Source organism: Myxocyprinus asiaticus, chromosome 29 (genome assembly GCF_019703515.2).
Source record: "Myxocyprinus asiaticus isolate MX2 ecotype Aquarium Trade chromosome 29, UBuf_Myxa_2, whole genome shotgun sequence".
In the NCBI taxonomy this organism is placed as follows: domain Eukaryota; kingdom Metazoa; phylum Chordata; class Actinopteri; order Cypriniformes; family Catostomidae; genus Myxocyprinus; species Myxocyprinus asiaticus.
In genome coordinates, this window is record NC_059372.1 from 38,042,894 (window position 1) to 38,062,945 (window position 20,052).

The 20,052-nt window shown below is 39.0% G+C and overlaps 1 protein-coding gene across 8 annotated transcripts in view; it reads left to right on the forward strand.

Moving 5' to 3' along the window:
* The window catches only part of LOC127420021 (ankyrin repeat and SAM domain-containing protein 1A-like), a 174,433-nt gene that overhangs the window by 72,754 nt on the left and 81,627 nt on the right, over positions 1 to 20,052 (forward strand). For 6 of the 8 annotated variants that reach the window (XM_051661931.1, XM_051661932.1, XM_051661930.1 and 3 more), the window contains 7 exons: positions 8,989 to 9,285; positions 11,806 to 11,881; positions 12,053 to 12,154; positions 12,284 to 12,370; positions 13,694 to 13,866; positions 15,774 to 15,836; positions 18,120 to 18,240. In XM_051661931.1, coding sequence (XP_051517891.1) covers positions 8,989 to 9,285; positions 11,806 to 11,881; positions 12,053 to 12,154; positions 12,284 to 12,370; positions 13,694 to 13,866; positions 15,774 to 15,836; positions 18,120 to 18,240 — 919 coding nt within the window. Of the gene's footprint in view, positions 1 to 5,921; positions 5,960 to 8,988; positions 9,286 to 11,805; positions 11,882 to 12,052; positions 12,155 to 12,283; positions 12,371 to 13,693; positions 13,867 to 15,773; positions 15,837 to 18,119; positions 18,241 to 20,052 lie in introns of those variants that run through there. The other 2 variants (XM_051661936.1, XM_051661935.1) reach the window with 2 other exon arrangements.

Below are 20,052 nucleotides of genomic sequence, written 5' to 3' on the forward strand. Positions count from 1 at the left end.
CCACAGGTGCACCTCCAATTCAGTACACCTGCTATCAGATGCTAATTGTCTAAGGGCTTGACATCATTTTCTGGAATTTTCCAAGCTGTTTAAAGGCACAGTTAACTTGGTGTATGTAAACTTCTGATCCACTGGAATTGTGATATAGTCAATTAAAAGTGAAATAATCTGTCTGTAAACTATTGTTGGAAAAATTACTCGTGTCATGCACAAAGAAGATGTCTTAAACGACTTGCCAAAAGTATAGTTTGCTAATATTAAATCTGTGGAGTGGTTAAAAAATTAGTTTTAATGAGTTCAACCTAAGTGTATACTTCAACTGTATAACCCCCCCCCCCCGCTCCATCTGTCAGTAAGTAACACAACAGTGTCGTAGAGGAATATAGCTGATACAGTGGGTCTGATCAGAAGGTAAATGTTATTTCCATATTCTGGTGGTTGAGAGCAGAGGTATTCAAGCCTTAATATACTTTTTGTAAAACGAGTTAAAAAGTAATGGAGATCTATTGACAGTTGCATTTTTAAACTTTGAAGTGTTGCTATAAATATGACTCTTAATGTGCTACCTAGACATTTACATTTAGAGAACATATTGATGTATTGTGTTCCCTTCATTTGATTCCTTAAATTTTCTTTAGTTGGTCTTAAAAAGGTCTTAAAGTCTTACATTTTGCTTCAGAAAACCTGCAGAAACCCTGATAACCAGAACACAACATAAGGGATAAAAGAAAAAGAGGGGCAAGTCAAAATAGATGTTTGTGGTAATCAACATTATGCCACATATGCTGTCGATTGAGCTTAACTTGTATTGAGCCTGGATTATTCCTTTAACACTGTAAACATAGCCAACGTTTCCTGTCTTGATCGCGCCCTTGTTGTTTTTAAAATGTCAAAGTCAACTCAGCTCTTTCTATTTTAAACGACTCATGTTGAACTTTAGACTATCAAAACTTTTCTCTGTCAGTCAGTCAGCATTTCCCACTATGGAATCGAGCCAACATGAAAGTGAATCTCTTGTGTGAAGCCCGTATTATTTTCAAAAGACTTTCTGTGGTGGCTGTGGTGTCCTCACCAGAGAAATGCAAACTTGCGAGAAATTGCTCACTTGCATAAACTTCTGAGTTAAAAGTGAGCGAGAAAGAGAAACAGATTTGGTGTTTCATGAGGCGTCTCCGATGTGAGAAGGCATGCTCTTTTGTGTGGTATTTTGCTGAAATAGACGTGGACCTCTGGGCTGTGGTCACTGAAAACCTTTTAATGGGGATGTGCCATTAGATATCTGAATTTAGTCAGAGCACAGCTGCTCCAGGTGTTACCTCAGCATTCACAGGGATTTGTTGAACAAGTTGGTTTTATTTATGTTGTTTGAGATCCCTTGACTCTGTACTCCATGTTCTAAATGTGAAAGACCAAGTCTCATAACAAAGATTTGAGAACTGATATAAAAGTGATCTGATTCTGGTGTGTGTATGTTGTGGGTTTCTTTTTTTCCCATTTCATGAATAAAGGGCTTGCTGTGTTCAGTTTTTTCCTCGCTGTCAATGGGAGAAAATAGCAGGTGTAGTTTTGTTTTCACTCTGTTTTTTTTTTTTCTCTTCTGTGTCCCATCGGCTCTTGCTGTGACCTGTCTATCTCTCTGTCTGTCTGTCTGTCTGTCTGTCTGCCCGTCTGTCTATCTGTCTGTCTCTTTGGCTCAATTTTTTTATTTATTTTAAATATACTTTTTTAAAAGTACTTTATTGGCATGATTGTTTTTCACACAGTATTTCCCAAAGCATCTACACTGGCAGCCAAAAGTTTGGGATAATATAGATTTTGCTGTTTCGGAAGGAAATTGGTACTTTCATTCACCAAAGTGGTATTCAACTGATCACAAAGGATAGTCAGGACATTACTGATGTAAAAAACAGCACCATCACTATTTGAAAAAAGTCATTTTTGATCAAATCTAGACAGGACCCATTTCCAGCAGCCATCACTCCAACACCTTATCCTTGAGTAATCATATTAACTTGCTAATTTGGTTCTAGAAAATCACTTGTCATTATATCAAACACAGTTGAAAGCTATTTGGTTCATTAAATGAAGCTTAACATTGTCTTTGTGTTTGTTTTTGAGTTGCCACAGTATGCAATAGACTGGCATGTCTTAAGGTCAATATTAGGTCAAAAATGGCAAAAAAGAAACGGCTTTCTTTAGAAACTCATCAGTCAATCATTGTTTTGAGGAATGAATGCTATACAATGCTTGAAATTGCCAAAAAAAAAAAAAGAAGATTTCATATAATGGTGTACACTACAGTCTTCAAAGACAAAGGACAACTGGCTCTAACAAGGACAGAAAGAGATGTAGAAGACCAGATGTACAACTAAACAAGAGGATAAGTACATCAGAGTCTCTAGTTTGAAAAATAGACACCTGTCCTCAGCTGACAGCTTCATTGAATTCTACCCGCTCAACACCAGTTTCATGTACAGCAGTAAAGAGAAGACTCAGGGGTGCAGGCCTTATGGGAAGAATTGCAAAGAAAAAGCCACTTTTGAAACAGAAAAACAAAAAGAAAAGGTTAGAGTGGGCAAAGAAACAGACATTGGACAACAGATAATTGGAAAAGAGTGTTATGGATCTTAACCCCATTGAGCTTTTGTGGGATCTGCTAGACTGTAAGATGCGTGAGAAGTGCCCAACAAGACAGCCACATCTATGGCAAGTGCTACAGGAAGTGTGGGGTGAAATGTCACCTAAGTATCTGGACAAACTGACAGATAGAATGGCAAGGATCTGCAAAGCTGTCATTGCTGCACGTGGAGGATTTTTTGATGAGAACTCTTTGAAGTAGTTTAAGAAGTTCTGAACATTTATTTCAAATGGTAATAGTAATTTTTCAAGTTATTAATGTCCTGAATATACATTGTGTTCAGTTGAATGCCACTTTGGTGAATAAAAGTACCAATCTCTGTACATTATTCCGAACTTTTGGCCACCAGTGTTTACAAATAACAGTAAACGATGACAGAAAAATATGTTTGGTAAAAAAAAAAAAAAAAAAAGATATACAATAAAATAATTACTAGATTATTTTTCTTTTCTTTTATTAGTAATATTACAATACTGTAATATAATGTAATATTTTAATTCAAATACTTATAACTAATAAAAAAATTTTTTTGATTAATTGCGATTTCAGTAAGGTACGTACAATGAAAGTGAATGGGGCCAGTCCACAAATGTTAAAATACACATTGTTTCAAAATTATAGCCACAAGATGTAAACATTGTATGTACTAGCTTGATTTTAGTGTGATAAAATTGCCTACAAACCTTATCTGTGTGAAGTAATATGCAATATTACAACTTTGTTGAAATGACGATGTAACGGCAATAAACTACGTAATCTGGTAAACGCTGTAATGCTGGAAAATTCCTGATTTTATCACACTAAAACCATGTTTAACAACAGAATGTTTATGTCTTTTAACTATACTTTTGAAACTATTGTAAAGTTTATGCTCACTTTCAGTTGTAAGTTGCCGTAAGGTTGGTGAAAATTAGCAAAACGGTAAATATAGCAGCTTTTAAAGGAATATTCCAGGATAAGCTCAATCAACAGCATTTGTGGCATAATGTTTATTACCAAAAAAAGAAAATAAAAAAAATAATAGACTCGTCTGTCCTTCTGTTTATAAAAGAAAGAAAGAGGCACTTACAGTGGAAGTGAATGGGGCCAATATTTGGAAGATTTAAAGATATAGAAATGTGAATCTTATAATTTTACAAAAGCACTTACATTAATTCTTCTGTTAAAACTTGTGTATTATTTGAACTGTAAAGTTGTTTAAATTTAAATTTTACAGTCATTTTAGAGTTTTAGGTTTTGTTGACATTGCATCATCATGGCAACGAAGTTGTAAAATTGGCTATAACTTTAAACAGTAAAGGTTAGTAAGTGATTTCATCACACTAAAATCATGTTAACACACATATTGTTTATGCCTTGTGGTGATACTTTTGAAACAGTGAGTATTTTAACGTTTACGGATTGGCCCCATTCACTTCCGTTGTAATTGTCTTACTGTAACCCAGATTTTTGCTTTTATTGAAGAAAAGGAGGGGTAAGTCTAAGTATATTTTTTTGGTAATCAACATTAAACCACAAATGCTGTCTCGGAATATCCCTTCAAGAAGTAGTTTTTTATTTTTATTTTTGCCTTTTTACCTCTTTTATGGATAAGAATAGAGTAGAATATAGGTAGAAATGGGATGGGGAAATGTTGCATGCCAGGCTTGAATGTTTTATCTAATTTATCTCAATCAAAATCTGTATCTCACCATATCTCTCTTTCTTCAAATAAGCTTCTTTGAATGATACAAAGGTTGCTTATTTAACATTCTAAAAATAATCATCCTTACAATATTGTCAAACAGTAGCGTGTGTGCGTGTATTTGTGAACAATACAGTACACTGTAGCTACTTTGATTATTTAGAGCTGGGGTGTGGTCACCAAACCAGCACATCATAAACCCCTCTCATTTTCATTCCCTCCTCCATCCCCCTCTCAAACATACACTCACGCACTGTACACACATGGAGTGTGATGTCTTGTGGCAGCTGCCGTTAACCCAGAGGCTTTCATTAGCCTCTGTTCATCAGACATCTGCTGTTGTAATACTGCTGCCACAAGCACACTAAACATCCTCAACAGCCAGGCATTCTCTCTTTGTTTCCTTTTCATTTAGAGTTTTTTGTCCCATTATATACCCCACCCCATTCAATTTAGCTCAGAATGCATTGTGGTAATATTGATAATATTTCTGTTTGATGGTCCTAATTTCATTCACTTAAGGGCTACAGTTAAATTTAGATAAATCGTTTTTGATTTAAAAAATAAGTATGTATGTATATATGTATAGCTTATTGTAATTCCATATTTATGAATTTAACACTGAAACGATTAGTTCACCCAAAAATGAAATTCTGTCATACTCGTGTCATCTGGGTTAGGCCATTCCATGTCAAATCAATCAAATTATAGAAGCTTCCCGGCTTACTAGACTTTTTCTTAAGCAAGATACACGTAAATGGGGGCCTGGGTAACTCCAGTCAGGCTTCCTAAGCAACCAGTTGGCCCGGTTGCTAGGGTGGGTAGAGTCACGTTGGGTTAACCTCCTCGTGGTCGTTATAATGTGGTTCTCACTCTTGGTGAGGCGTGTGGTGAGTTGTGCATGGATGCCGTGGAGAAAAGTGTGAATCCTCCACACGCGCTAGGTCTCCGCGGTAACGCGGTCAACGAGCCACGTGATAAGATGTGCGGATTGACAGTCTCAGAAGCGGAGGCAACTGAGATTCGTCCTCCGCCACCCGGGTTGAGGCGAGTCACTACACCACTATGAGGACCTAGAGCGCATTGGGAACTGGGCATTCCAAACTGGGGAGAAAAGGTGAGAAAATCCACACAAAAATAAATAAATAAATAAATAATAATAATAATATATATATATACATACACGTAAATGCTGATTAAAGCCTGTGGCAGGGGGGAGGGCGGGGCCGGGCTATGATTCCACACACCCGGCCCCTAATTAGGCTGATGAAGCCCGAGAGGGATAAAGGCGACCGGAAACAGCAGTGTGACAGAGAGAGAGTTACGGGCAGCTGCCCGCCACCGGTGTGTGGGTCTTGTTGGTTCAGTTCTTGATTAAAATATTATTTATAATAATATATTCCATTGAAGTGTGTTACAAAGCCCAAAAAACAACAACAAAATTTTGTATTGTTTTTCCTAATTTGGAGTGCCTTTAACTCCAGAAGTGTTAAAGATATCTTAATATCCTTTTAGATTCTGGTTCAGAGTCTAACCAGAGATTATTTAACAGATACGGGCCACTTCTGTTAAAGTGAGTGGGAGAAACTGGAATGCCGAACAGTCAACTGATGTAGAAAGGAAGTCCCGCCTTACAGGTAAAGGAGCCAATCACCTTTTAGATACAGACGTTGCCTGTCAGTCAACTTAGAACGCGGATGCACATTAGGTATACAAGCCGAGAAATTATTATTATTTAGTTTTTTGCGTAATCTGAGGTAAAGAAGCACAATTAAAGATACAGTGTTGTCAGATTTTTCTGATGATTTGAAATATGTTCTTTGATCGTAATTCTGACTAGCCGTTTTGGAGATTTTGTTATTTCCCCATTCAAGTAGATAGAAGCTGCACTTGTATGCATCTTGTTTACATAGAAAAATAACTGTGACAGAGCATTTCAAAAATGGCTCAGATTTCACAGGCCCATATACATCCGATTATATACCATTTTGGATATAGAGTGACTGAGTAATCCTCTTAAATGGTCTGTCAGGAGACTTTTTCCACACCTGAGACACACTTGCATTTCTCACCTTCTGGATAAAATGGTCACCCCTATTGGTCATTTATCTCAAACTGGATTGGCTGCCCCTTAAACTTAACATACCCTTAAATCTTGACAACCATTGGGTCACTGCAAACACTGGCTTTGATTTTAATGGTTACAATTCATTTAGCACATCCCAAAATCGTTATAGCTATTGAGCCACTGCATGCATTGGCTTTAATTTTATTGGTTAAACTTCAAATTTAACTCATGCAATCCAAAACAGCATTTTGCCTATGCCCCTTATTACAGGCCTTTAATCAGTGCTGACACAACATATATGCTGAAACAATAATTGGGTTAAAAGATCTTTATTTAAAAGGAAAACATGAAACATACATCATCTTGTACTGTATAACAAGTATGGTGCTGCTGAGAGTTTACAGATCCACAATCAGTCATTATACTACTGATGATCCCTCAGGATTTGCAATACACACTGATATTTCAGAAGTACTATACACAACCTCGACCTAACCGTTAGCTCCATTCTTGTCCACTATGGTAACCTCCAAAAAAATTCAGCATGAGAGAAACTCCTCTAAATCACAGCATAACATAACATTAAACACTAACATAATGCCTTTCTTGTTTCATTTGACATAGAAATACATTAAAATAACACTTAACTTTAAAATGTACTCTCCCAGTTGAGTCTCATGCAAAGCATGCTGGGAACTGGAAATCCCCTGCCTGGTTTCAACAATACATTGACGGAAACAAAGATTATCACACAATTGGATTAAGTGAACATAGATGATTGTACACAATTAAATTAAGTTGAGACCAAATGCTAAATAATTGTGTTGCATAAGCTCATTTTAATTAGTATTTGCAGAGCTGCTTTCCCTTTATTCAGTGTGTAAGAGCTCCCTCTACTGTCCTGTTTCTGGACACATTGGGGCTTACAAATACATCGGTCATTGTGGTGTCAGAGATATTGCTATAGTCATATTGTAAATGTGAAACTACAATTGAAGTCAGAAGTTTACATACACTTAGGTTGAAGTCATTAAAACTAATTTTTTAACCACTCCACAGATTTAATATTAGCAAACTGTACTTTTGGCAAGTCGTTTAAGGACATCTTCTTTGTGCATGACACAAGTAATTTTTCCAACAATAGTTTACAGACAGATTGTTTCACTTTTAATTGACTATATCACAATTCCAGTGGGTCAGAAGTTTACATACACTAAGTTAACTGTGCCTTTAAGCAGCTTGGAAAATTCCAGAAAATGATGTCAAGCCTTTAGACAATTAGCCAGTTAGCTTCTAAAAGGAGGTGTACTGAATTGGAGGAGTACCTGTGGTTGTATTTTACAAAGACAAATATCTTACTTTTTGGAGAATGTCCTCTGGTCTGATGAAACAAAAATTTAACTGTTTGGCCATAATGACCATTGATATGTTTGGAGGAAAAAGGGTGAGGCTTGCAAGCCAAAGTACACCATCCCAACCGTGAAGCATGGGGGTGGCAGCATCATGTTGTGGAGGTGCTTTGCAGCAGGAGGGACTGGTGCACTTCACAAAACAGATGACATCATGAGGAAGGAAAATTATGTGGATATATTGAAGCAACATCTCAAGACGTCAGCCAGGAAGTTAAAGCTCGGTCGCAAATGGGTCTTCCAAATGGACAATGACCCCAAGCATACCTCCAAAGTTGTGGCAAAATGGCTTAAGGACAACAAAGTCAAGGTACTGGAGTGGCCATCACAAAGCCCTGGCCTCAATCTGATAGAAAATGTGTGGGCAGAACTGAAAAAAACGTGTGCAAGCAAACCTGACTCAGTTACAGCAGTTCTGTCTGGAGGAATGGGCCAAAATTCCAGCAACTTATATTGAGAAGCTTGTGGAAGGCTACCCAAATTGTTTGACCCAAGTTAAACTATTTAAAGGCAATGCTACCAAATACTATCAAAGTGTATGTGAACTTCTGACTTCAACTGTATGTGTGGTTTTTGTTTTATTGTGTCTATATTGTAAGCTTTATATAGTGTTATTGATTGTTTTGTGTGTTTATGGGTACATTTATGTGTGAATGACTGCAGAAAACAAGAGACACTGTGTTGAGTGTGTGTAACAGATGTGTTGTCTGCATGTTTGCATGCTTTGACTGCACTCTCTCTCTGTCTGTCTCTGTCTCCATAAAATGATTGAATGAATAAGGGGTATAGAAAAATGATGTAATGCTTTCTCTTTTTCCCTCAACAGTTATCAGTGGACTTACGTGTTGAAATCATGTTCTGTGGTTTGGTTTGTCTAAGAACCTGCTACAGTTCTGCTCTGTTTTGAATCAATCCTGATTATTTAGATCATGCTCCTAAAGCAGGCTTGATTTCAAAGCTGTCCAAAAAAATCACATTGCTTTTTGACCCATTCGAGTGTTCAGCAATGGCTCCCATGATACCCACAATCTGCATGCACCAATGACTCATCATGACTGAAATTTTGTTTTAAGCTTTTCTTTGTCTGATGAAAACAGGCTTGTGCCACCACAAAACACTGATGTGATCAGCTTTTTTTTAAATCTTCCTATAAATATTTTCCCCCCATCTTCATTCTTTCTCTCTGCAGAATAATGACAACGAGACGCCGTTACACTGCGCGGCTCAGTACGGTCACTCTGAAGTGGTGCAGTTACTACTGGAGGAGTTGACCGATCCCACCATGCGCAACAACAAGTTTGAGACGCCGCTTGATCTGGCCGCACTCTACGGCAGGCTGGAGGTGGTCAAACTTCTGCTGAGTGCTCACCCTAACCTGCTCAGCTCCAACACCAAGAAACACACTCCTCTCCACCTGGCCTCTCGAAACGGACACCTGCCCGTGGTGGAGGTGCTGTTGGCTGCCGGTGTGGATATCAACTACCAGGTGATTATGGGGAGGATTTGAGCCTTTACTCATGATATACATATGTCATTCCTTACACTGTGTTATGAACTGGTGCAAATCGATAAAGTGAGACACAACAAGGCATATTGTTGGTTGTATGGCCTACGCTTAGAATAGTATGCAAACAATACTACTCTATAGTATGCAAATGTTCTATATGCATGGAATACCTGGATGACTTGCAACATTTGCCAATATATTCAGTAGAATGATTCTCAGGAAACCTGTCAAGAAACTGTCCTGGTCCTTTTTTATTTCAAAATAAAAAAAAGAATTATATTTCGCATATAAAAAAGTGGTCTATTATTAGGGCCTTTAAGTGCATGGAATAATGTATGCAGTAATGTGCAATGCTCACAACTTGACCTTACATTTGCAGTATGACTAATGAACCTAAAGTAATTACAACTACATTTTTATAATGTCTTCTTTCTGACTCATTATTTGATTAGATTTAAATACTTTCTCCTATCTCAGCTTAATATGCAGAGTAAACCATTCATAGGTTAATTTTCTCTTTAACTTTAAACACTGTCTCTCTGTGGCGCTATAAAAAAAAAATGTTTTGAGAGACCTGTTTAGACCCGCCCCAACAATGTTACTCAACCAATGCCGTTAGTCGGGGGTGGGGCTATTTGATCGTTTGCTCAACGGCTGATGAGGGGAATATCAGAAAGCTGTTTTGAAAAGGTTTATTTTTGCAGTTCCATTCGGTGGCACTAGTGTCGCAGAAATTACATCAGCTTTAAGACATTTTTACACAAAATTTGATTAAAAATGCAACCTATGATGTCATGTGACAAGAATGTTGCTAACTTCTGAAATGTTTATTGTTGAAGAATGCATGCGAAGAATCCATAGTTTAAAAAAACAAATTTTTTTAAATACTGTGCACTAAGCATTACTCTGGTATTCCATTCCAAAGATAACCTTTGTTTCTTTTTTTGGTGGCATTGTGCTGGTAAACCCACAGTGAAATCGGATTGGTGCAAAGTTCCGCTCCTCAAATTGGTATATTAAATGTCAAATATGTTCTGGTTGGCATTGTTGCTCTCTTTGAGGACAGAAAAATAACTTAAAGCCCAAGGTATACTTCGGTTTTGACGTGAACATTTCACATCTGCGTACAGTTGAACGCTAGCCTTTCAAAGTATACTTCATATGACAATGTACATACAAAGGCGGTTGGCGCATGCACACTAAGACGCTATGAGATACTGGACTATTTATCTTCAAGAGTTTAGACATATTAAGATGTCTTTATATTCCTTTAGACTTGATCTACAATTGCAGGTATCTTCTGACCTCCTCACACACGTGTTCTTGACGTGCACACCCACTGTTGTTGTTTCCACCTTTGTCTCCTGTTGTTTAGTGGTGGTTACATCTAGCCTAGAACTTCTTTGTGACAGCAACGGCTCAACGGTCAATGTTGCCACCTTGTGGTCCCACCAAGTAGCGCTAATAATTCCATGCGCATGCGCATGCTACCCGTTCAGAATACGCACGGTTAAAAAAATCGGGCCACACGCATACAGTACTCGAGCACCCTGCTGATGACAAAATTTGCATCACACATCCTTTACATAGATGCCTAGAGTTCTTGTTTGACTGAAGTACACTTTAGGGTTAACACTGGAAACTTTTCGCATCGTGTCTGGTCAGGACACAGTATAACCTCACATTATGATGTTTAAATTTAACATCAACCTTAATGCACATTTCTGGTCTTATTGTAAACGTTTCATCAGTGCACATTATTCTAAAATTGTCACCTTAATCGTTCAATAAAATATTACAATTATTATTGCTCCACCTATGAAACAATGTCACCAAACCCTATTTTTCGACCTCTCCCCTCTAGCCACATAGCTCCATTTTGGTTTGGAACGCCCACTTTTCACAATCCAGTCAATTCCCGATTGATAAAATCAAGTTCCCAGCCCCATACTAAATTCTTTCTCCTCTGAAATACATTATATCACGTTATGGAAGTAAAATGGGTTGCAGGTGCTGTTTTATAGAGACTGACCAATTAAGCCGCATATTAGTGCATGCATATTTTCGCTGGATTTCATGATGGGTGGTTTTATCACAGTTCTCACCTGTGTGTCTCTTGCTGTGATCTGAGGTATCTGCTCTTTAGCACCTTGCCAGAACATGACTGTCTCTACCTGAGAAACCTGCTCAAACTCTTAACAACCTGCCATCTGTCTCTCCCTGTATGCCCTTACACAGTGGGCCACACAGTTGTCCGGGTTGACAATCTGGTTTGTCTGATAGTGTGTTGAGAAGCTGGTGTAGTGTGGAAATTACTTTGTCTGACCTACATTTGGTCTCCATTGGGTTCTGCTATTGCAAACAACTGACCTGAATCACAAAATAAAAAGTCACTCCATTCTTCAGAACTATAACAACCATGTGCCTTGGTGTTTCTTTTGTGGGATAAGATATGAATATGGCTAATCATTGTGTAAATGTTGTTGTGTTTGTTAACAGACAGAAAAAGGCAGTGCCCTACATGAAGCAGCTCTTTTTGGAAAGACAGAAGTGGTACAAAAACTACTCAATGCAGGTAAGAACAACTCCTACAGCTGTGTTTTACCAACTGATTGGTTTGCCACTTAGTTTGAGATTTTGTTACCTAATACTATGACATTCAGACATTTAAAGTGTGGCTTAAGCATCCAAATGCTCCTGGATGGCCAGTATTCTAATCAAGATGTTGTGTGTGAATATTCCTCAGGTATTGATGTGAATATCGTGGATAGTAAGAATCTAACAGCGCTGGACACTGTTAGAGATATGCCCTCTCAAAAGAGCCGACAGATAGCCGCACTTGTACAAGGTCAGTGAATAGAGATTCTTCAGCCTTCCATGACGATTGCACCAGATATCTCACAAATCACTGAATTTGAGCAGCTTGGAGCTGGTTTTTCCTTCATCATATTCACGCTTATTTTCCCTCTGTCTGTAGCTCATATGAGTGGCTGTCAGTCAGACATGAGCCTCCCACCTCCACCAGTGCCTCCACCTCAAGACAACCTGAGCCCCAAGAGAAAAGGTGAGACGACAACCTGCAAGAAATCTGTTTCCTTTATAAACTTATGGAGACTACTTTTATTTTGTGTGCACTTTATACTTCATATTCTGTCATTTCTGTCTTTTGGTTGTGATGATGAATACGTTGAAGGATCACTTTCAAATGAAAACTTTATTGGAGCCATTTTGCAGCAGTTACCACACATGTGCAAGTCACATTGGAGCCGATGTGCTCATGCACGTGTTGAAGGTTCCAATTCTGCCAGTGACGGCTCTCAATTTTCAATGTTCCCCTTAATAAGCTCCAGTCAATCTCTGCTTTATCTCCCCGATAAACACATGCCCCCAAAAATAAAGGTTTAACTTTTAAATTGGGTCAATGCTGGGTATTCTTGGGACAGATGTTTTGCAGTTATAAAGGCGCAGTCACATTTACCTATGCACGGCAAAATTCTGCAGACGAAATACCGGCATCTCAGTAGGAATCCATTTGATCGTGAATTTTGCACAATTGACTTCCGGTGGCAAACAATTCCCCTCGCGTTTATGTGTGGAGTTCAAGTTTGGTGAACTTTGACAGGAGTTCAGTGCTTTCGCCGCATTGACCGAAAGGAAGTTGCTTGGTTTGGCAGTGACCTCTGTGTAGGTGGTGCTTCGTACACAGCTACACTGAATATTCACAATAGAAAGGATTTCATTTTAGCAACAAGTTAATTTAAAGTGCAGCATTGAAACGAGGCTGCTTGACTATTAATTTTTTGCTGGTTTCACATGTGCTCAATGTCCACCCACGCTGGGGCCTGGGTAGCTCAGTGGTAAAATACGCTGGCTACCACCCCTGGGGTTCGCTAGTTCGAATCCCAGGTCGTGCTGAGTGACTCCAGCCAGGTCTCCTAAGCAACCAAATTGGCCCAGTTGCTAGAGAGGGTAGAGTCACATGGGGTAACCTCCTCGTGGTCGCTATAATGTGGTTTGTTCTCGGTGGGGCGCATGGTGAATTGAGCGTGGATGCCGCGGTGGATGGCGTGAAGCCTCCACACGTGCTATGTCTCCGTGGCAACGCGCTCAACAAGCCACGTGATAAGATGCGCGGGTTGACTGTCTCAGACGCGGAGGCAACTGGGATTCATCCTCCGCCACCCGGACTGAGGCGAATCACTATGCGACCACGAGGACTTAGAGCGCATTGTGAATTGGGCATTCCAAATTGGGAGAAAAAGGGGAAAAATCCCCCCCCCCCCAAAAAAAGGTCCGCCCACGCTGCCTTTGCCTTGTGGAATTTTGACGTGCAAAGGTACAGTAAATGTGACCGCGCCTTAATGATTGTTTTTGTGTGTGGTCACAGGAGAAATTGAGCAGCAGGTGAGTGAGTTGATTTCTGGTTTGTCTCCGGCCCCTGTGGAAGAGAGTCCGTATGAAGCTCTGTTTGAAGCCTCATCGTGTCACTCACTGGACAGTCTCGCTAGTGGAAAATCATCAGACAGAGACTCCGGACGACCGGACAGCGAAGCTGGGAAGGTGAGTATTTGCAGCTGAAGTGTCAAGTTTAACACTGCTGAAAAATGGCTTAAACCAGTCATAGGTGGTCTGTTGGTCTCCCAGCCTGGCCAAGCTGTCAAGTGCCAAAACCCCTTTACAACCACCAAACATATCCAAGTGTATCTGTCAGCGTCCTGCAAGACAAGGAACACCCACTACATGACACGCCCACTCAGAGTATGATCACAAAGCGATTCTGTTGCCTGAAAGAACTTTTAAAATCCTATCACAGTTTTTTTTAACAAGTCAGGCCACTGGCGGCCATCTCTGGAACACTCTTGGGAAGCTATTTCCAGTCATGAAAAGCAGCTCCTATCTACTTGAATGGGGTAACATCAAAATCTCAAAAACGGTTGTTCAAGACTACAATCTAAGAACATATTTCAAATCAGCAATAAAATCTGACAACACTGGAATCATAAATTGTGCTTATTTACCTCAGATTATGCTAAAAAAAAAAACAACAACAAATAAAATGACATTTTCCCAACTTGTATAGCTAATGCTCTCTAGTTGATTGACAGGCAATATCTGTATCTAATAGGTGATTGGCTCTTTTCTACCTCCGTTGACTGTTGGGCGTTCCAATTTCTCCGATTCATTTTAATGGAAGTGGCACGTCTCTGTTAAATAGCCTCTGAACCTATTCAATCGCTGTAGGATAGATGCTGTCTTATTTATGTAAATATAACAAAGAATACCTTTTAAATTATATGTAATGCACCATATTATTAATCTGAAAATATAAATGGTGAAATTGAACGTGTCTGTTCTTTTTAACTGGTTAGCCTATTAACCTAGCTTCTTCTACTCTTTATTTTCATCATGTTTCTCCTCACTGACGCCACCTATTGATACAGTGGTATGATTGTATTGAATGTATGTTTAATCATTTTACAAACTTTTTAAAAAAATTTTTATCTTAGTGGTTAGGGTTAGATTTAGAGGTAGGGATAGGTACAGGTGTAGGGTTGCTGCTGAACTACTTTTTTTTTTTTTTCCCTTTTCTCCCCAATTTGGAATGCCCAATTCCTAATGCGCTTTCAGTCCTCATGGTGGCGTAGTGACTCGCCTCAAGCCGTGTGTCGGAGGATGAATCTCAGTTGCCTCCATGTCTGAGACCATCAATCCACACATCTTATCACGTGGCTTGTTGAGCGCGTTACTGCGGAGACGTAGCACGTGTGGAGGCTCACACTATTCTGCGCGGCATCCACGCCCAACTCACCACGTGCCCCACCGAGAGCGAGAACAACACTATAGCGACCCTCCTTAGCAACCAGTCCAATTTGGTTGCTTGGGAGACCTGACTGAAGTCACTCAGCATGCCCTGGATTCGAACTCTTGACTCCAGGGGTGGTAGTCAACGTTAATCCTCACTGAGCTACCCAGCCCCCCCCCCCCCCCCCCGTTGCTGAACTTCAAATAGACACATCAGACACAGTGTATGAATGCGATATCCAACTGTTGCAAGACTTCAGCGTTTCGCAAGTAATTTGAAGGGGGCGTAACATGTAGTGGACGTGCCTTGTAATACTTTTTAACAGACCAGCTAAGACCAGCAAACCAACTAAGGCTGGTTTAAGCTTTTCTTTTAGCTTTTTTTCCCCCAGCAGGATATATTTACATCTTTTTCTAACATGTCGGTAGATATTTGTCCAAGAAAGGACATGGAGATGGAATTTTAGTAATTTTAATGTTGTTTGAAATCAGAACATTTGGTGTAGTAACGATTCCTCCACTAGATGGAGACTTTAAATCATAATCTCAAAGGTACATCCTGGCATTCGCTTTGCACTGAAATCTCAGACTTTTTTCTACAAGCTTCACAAGTAAATGATCAAACTCTTTATCAGTTGTTATGTGATTATTTCTGATCTCTTCAGAAAGAGCGGCATCCTCCTCAGAGTCAGTCTGCTCATGCGCAGGAAGAGGAGCTCAGCTCTGAGGTGAAATCTCTTCTGACTGTGTCTGACATACCATACGTTGGTTTTTAACAGACTTGAATGTTTAGAGATGCATTGTTTTGATTTGTTTTTACCTCAATCAGATAAAGCCAGGAATCCTTTAAAGAATTTCTAGTGGTGAATCACCATTTATCATGCTAAATGGCTGAGTATGACAACATGACTTTGGAAGAACAGCCCAGTGTTTCCCTGGGTCAGTGGGATTGAACCTAGTGTTTATCGTCCAACTTTGTAAAATATTGCATTGACTTTTTTCTTTTTCTTTTTTTTGCTTTGCTACTCCTACAAATTTTGTCCAATCATCAATAGATTTGTTCACGTGTAATAGGAATTTTTGATGTCCTTACTGTTTAGTATTTAGTTAGTTTTTTTAAGTAGCTCATATTTTGTTTATTATCCCTTTTAAAAAAAAGTACTTTGACAGTGCCATACAGTGATGGTATCAGAATGATTACAACGGTATTTACATATTATTTCAAGGTACTTTAAACACCACTATGGTACTACCATGGTACATGTTCAAAAAGCAATATTAACATGGTACCATATCAAACAATCATGATATGTTTTTGGTATTGCTCCCTTTCAAATGTATTTTTGAGTGTTTGGGGTGGTAAACCTTGCATCTTGCGGGGGAGAAGCTGTTGAATTTAGTTCTCTGCTTGCTGACTGCTGTTTCCGCACCCAAATCAAACAGCGTCCTCATGAATATTAATGCTGTGAATCAGACAAGGGCATCTCTGCAACACACAGCAAACTTTCAGTGTGAAAGACTCATCCGCCTATGACAAGTATTAAAACACTCAATCTCTCTGGGTCCTCAGCTCGCAAATATACTGCAGGAAATGGAGGAAGCTTCAAGTTATAAATACTTATCTCAGTTAAAGCTGGTGAAGGACATATCCCTATTATATTTCACCCAAAAATCAAAAGAAACGCAGTATCAATCAATATTAATATAAAAAATCTATATAAAAAATAGTTTCTAGCATATAGAAAACAAAGCCTAATTTTAGGATTATTTTTGTGTTGTGACATTATTTTCATGACAGTAAAAGGAAAAGACTACATCTGTGATACTTCTAGGTGCTTTTTGAATGGGATAGTTCATCCAAAATTAAAAATTATTTTAACATTTACTCACCCTTATAACATCCCAGATGTGTTTGACCTTCTGCTGAACACAAACAAAGATTTTTAGAAGAATATCTCAGGTCTGTTGGTCCTCACAATGCAAGTGAATGGTGACCAAATCTTTGAAGGTCCAAAAAGCATATAAAGGCAGCATAAATGTAATCCATTCAACTCCATTGGTTAAACCCATGTCTTCAGAAGCGATATAATTGGTGTGGCTGAGAAACAGATCAATATTTAAGACCTTCAAAGTTCTGGTCACCATTCAAGTGAAATGTATGGACCTACAGAGCTGAGAAATTTTTCTAAAAATCATTGTTTGTGTTCAGCAGAAGAAAGAAAGTCATACACATCTGGGATGGCATGAGGGTAAATGATGAGATAATTTTCATTTTTGGGTGAACTATCCTTTTAAGTTTTAAAGTGAGTCACTATCAACCGCAATTGAATTGAAAAGATGGACCAGAATTTCTAAAGAAAAGCATAGGATGCTTAATGTAAATAATGTCACAAATACACAATGCAGAATCTGAATGGTACTAAAATAGGTTTCATTTACTTTATACAAAGATTAATTCCTAAATAAAAATAACATACAAATGAAAGTCTTAGCTGGTTTAAGATGGTCTAGCACTTCTACCAGCCTGACTAGCTCACAAGTGCCCAAAACCCCTGTCAAAAGGCTTACTAGACCATCCAGACAAAGATGTGAGACCAGTTTAGACCAGCAAAACAGCCTTGGCCTTGGGTTTGATTAGTGACTTAGAAATAATGCAGAATCAGAAGCATTTCTTAATCATTTTAGAAATGTTCTTTACAAAAATGTTAAAACCTTGTTTATTTATAGGTTAAAATTAGTTTTGGAATCCCATATGAATTCAGACTTTTCAAACCCACTTTCAACAAAATGATCTCTCATTGGGCCATGTCATATAGCTTCAGCCAATCAAACTTGGCTCTTTTAAAATGTGCTTGGTTATCATCCATGCATTGTTTTCATATTGCCCCAGACTGTAAAGCTGTTGATTACTTTTAACTTTCGGCATGTACTGAGTCTCTCTCTCTCTCTCTCTCTCTCTCTCTCTCTCTCTCTCTCTCTCTCTCTCTCTCTCTCTCTCTCTCTCTCTGCAGGTGGTTTACACCAACAACAGTGTGGATGAACGTGTCGAGCCGCTGGTGGAGGAGGATAACCCATATGAACTGTTACTCACCGCACAGACCAAGATCCCCAACACCACACACAACAAAACAGGTACACACACCCTTAAACTTACAAACGGCACTGTGGCAGGATGATGTGGTCTTATTATTCTGAGGCCTTACACAGTCTTTCCAGACAGAGCTGTGTGGGTGTGGCTGCTTTGCCTCTCCCCAGCATGTGTAATACATGAGCTTATTTGCATATGATCCTCATAAATAGAAATGACAGCAACTTTAATGCAAATAACCAAAAACATTCTACTGTGCTTGAATAGACATATTCCAGTACATGTGGTTTTTGGAAAAGGTGGTCATTTAATTCAAGGCAATGTTTGAAAGTGAAATAAATTTGTCCCAAATTGTATGCATATAAGCCTAGAGGTGTTTGCTAAGGGAAATATTACTATTACATCATTTATTACTGTTTAAACCCCTTACCCGAAGCATGACACCGATCAGCCACAACATTAAGACCACCTGCCTAATATCATGCAGGTCCCCCTCGTGTCACCCATACAGCTCTGACCCATTGAGGCATGAACTCCACAAGACCTGTGAAGGAGTCCTGTGGTATCTGGCACCAAGATGTTAGCAGCAGATCCATTAAGTCCTGTGCAAGGTGGGGCCTCCATGGATCGGACTTGTTGGTCCAGCACATCTAATAGATGCTCAATAGGATTGAGATCGGGGGAATTTGGAGGCCAAGTCAACACCTTGAACTCGTTGTCAAGTTCCTCAAACAATTCCTGAACAATTTTTGCTGTGTAACAGGGTGCATTATCCTGCTGAAAGAGGCCAGTGCCATCAGAGAATACCATTGCCATGAAGGGGTGTACGTGGTCTGCAACGATCTTTAGAGAGGTGGTACGTAGTGATGCAGATGAAATCTACAACTTCGCCTTATGATATTGTTCCCTCTGACACCATTAAAGTTGCTTTTGGTACAATTGGGCCTAGTATCCAAGTAATTATTAATTCTTGCTTAGTTTCTGCATTGTCCCTGCATGCTTAACACATGCAGTTGTACAGCCATTGCTCAAAAAGCCCAATCTTGACACAAAGTGTTTGAATAATTATCGTCCCATTTCAAAATTGCCATTTGTTTCAAAAGTTATGGAAAAAGTTGTTTTGTCACAGTTACTTCCTTTTCTGAACTCGACTCAAGTACTTGAACCATTTCAATCAGGTTTTATGACTCATCACAGTACTGAAACGGCTTTGTTAAAAATGATGAACGATTTGTTACTTGCAGTTGATTCTGGTGATAATGCAGTTTTGATTTTACTGGATCTTAGCGCCGCTTTTGACACGGTAGATCATAACATCCCACGCCTTGAACAGTGGGTGGGCATTAAGGATACAGCACTACTCTGGTTTGATTCATATCTTAAATTCAGGACATTCTCAGTGGCTATTGGCCAGTTCTTTTCATCATCTGTCTCTGTCTCCTGTGGGGTTCCTCAGGGGTCTATTTTGGGGCCAATACTCTTCAATCTGTATATGCTTCCACTTGGTAACATCTTTAGGAAATATAACATCTCTTTCCATTTCTTTGCCGATGATTCTCAGCTGTACCTCCCATTAAAATCTAGAGACTCTTTGCAGCCTCTCATGGACTGTTTTGAGGATATTAAATGCTGGATGGCAAATAACTTTCTCCAGCTCAACAGTGATAAAACTGAGGTGATTATCTTTGGTCCCTCCAAAACTAGAAGCTCTATAGTTAGTTACTTAGACAGTCTCATTCCATATGTTAAGTCACATGCAAAAAATGTAGGTGTTATTTTTGACTCTGAACTTTGTCTTGAAAAACAAATTAGCTCAGTTGTTAAAAGTTGTTCATCTCCAGACTTAAATCGTCACT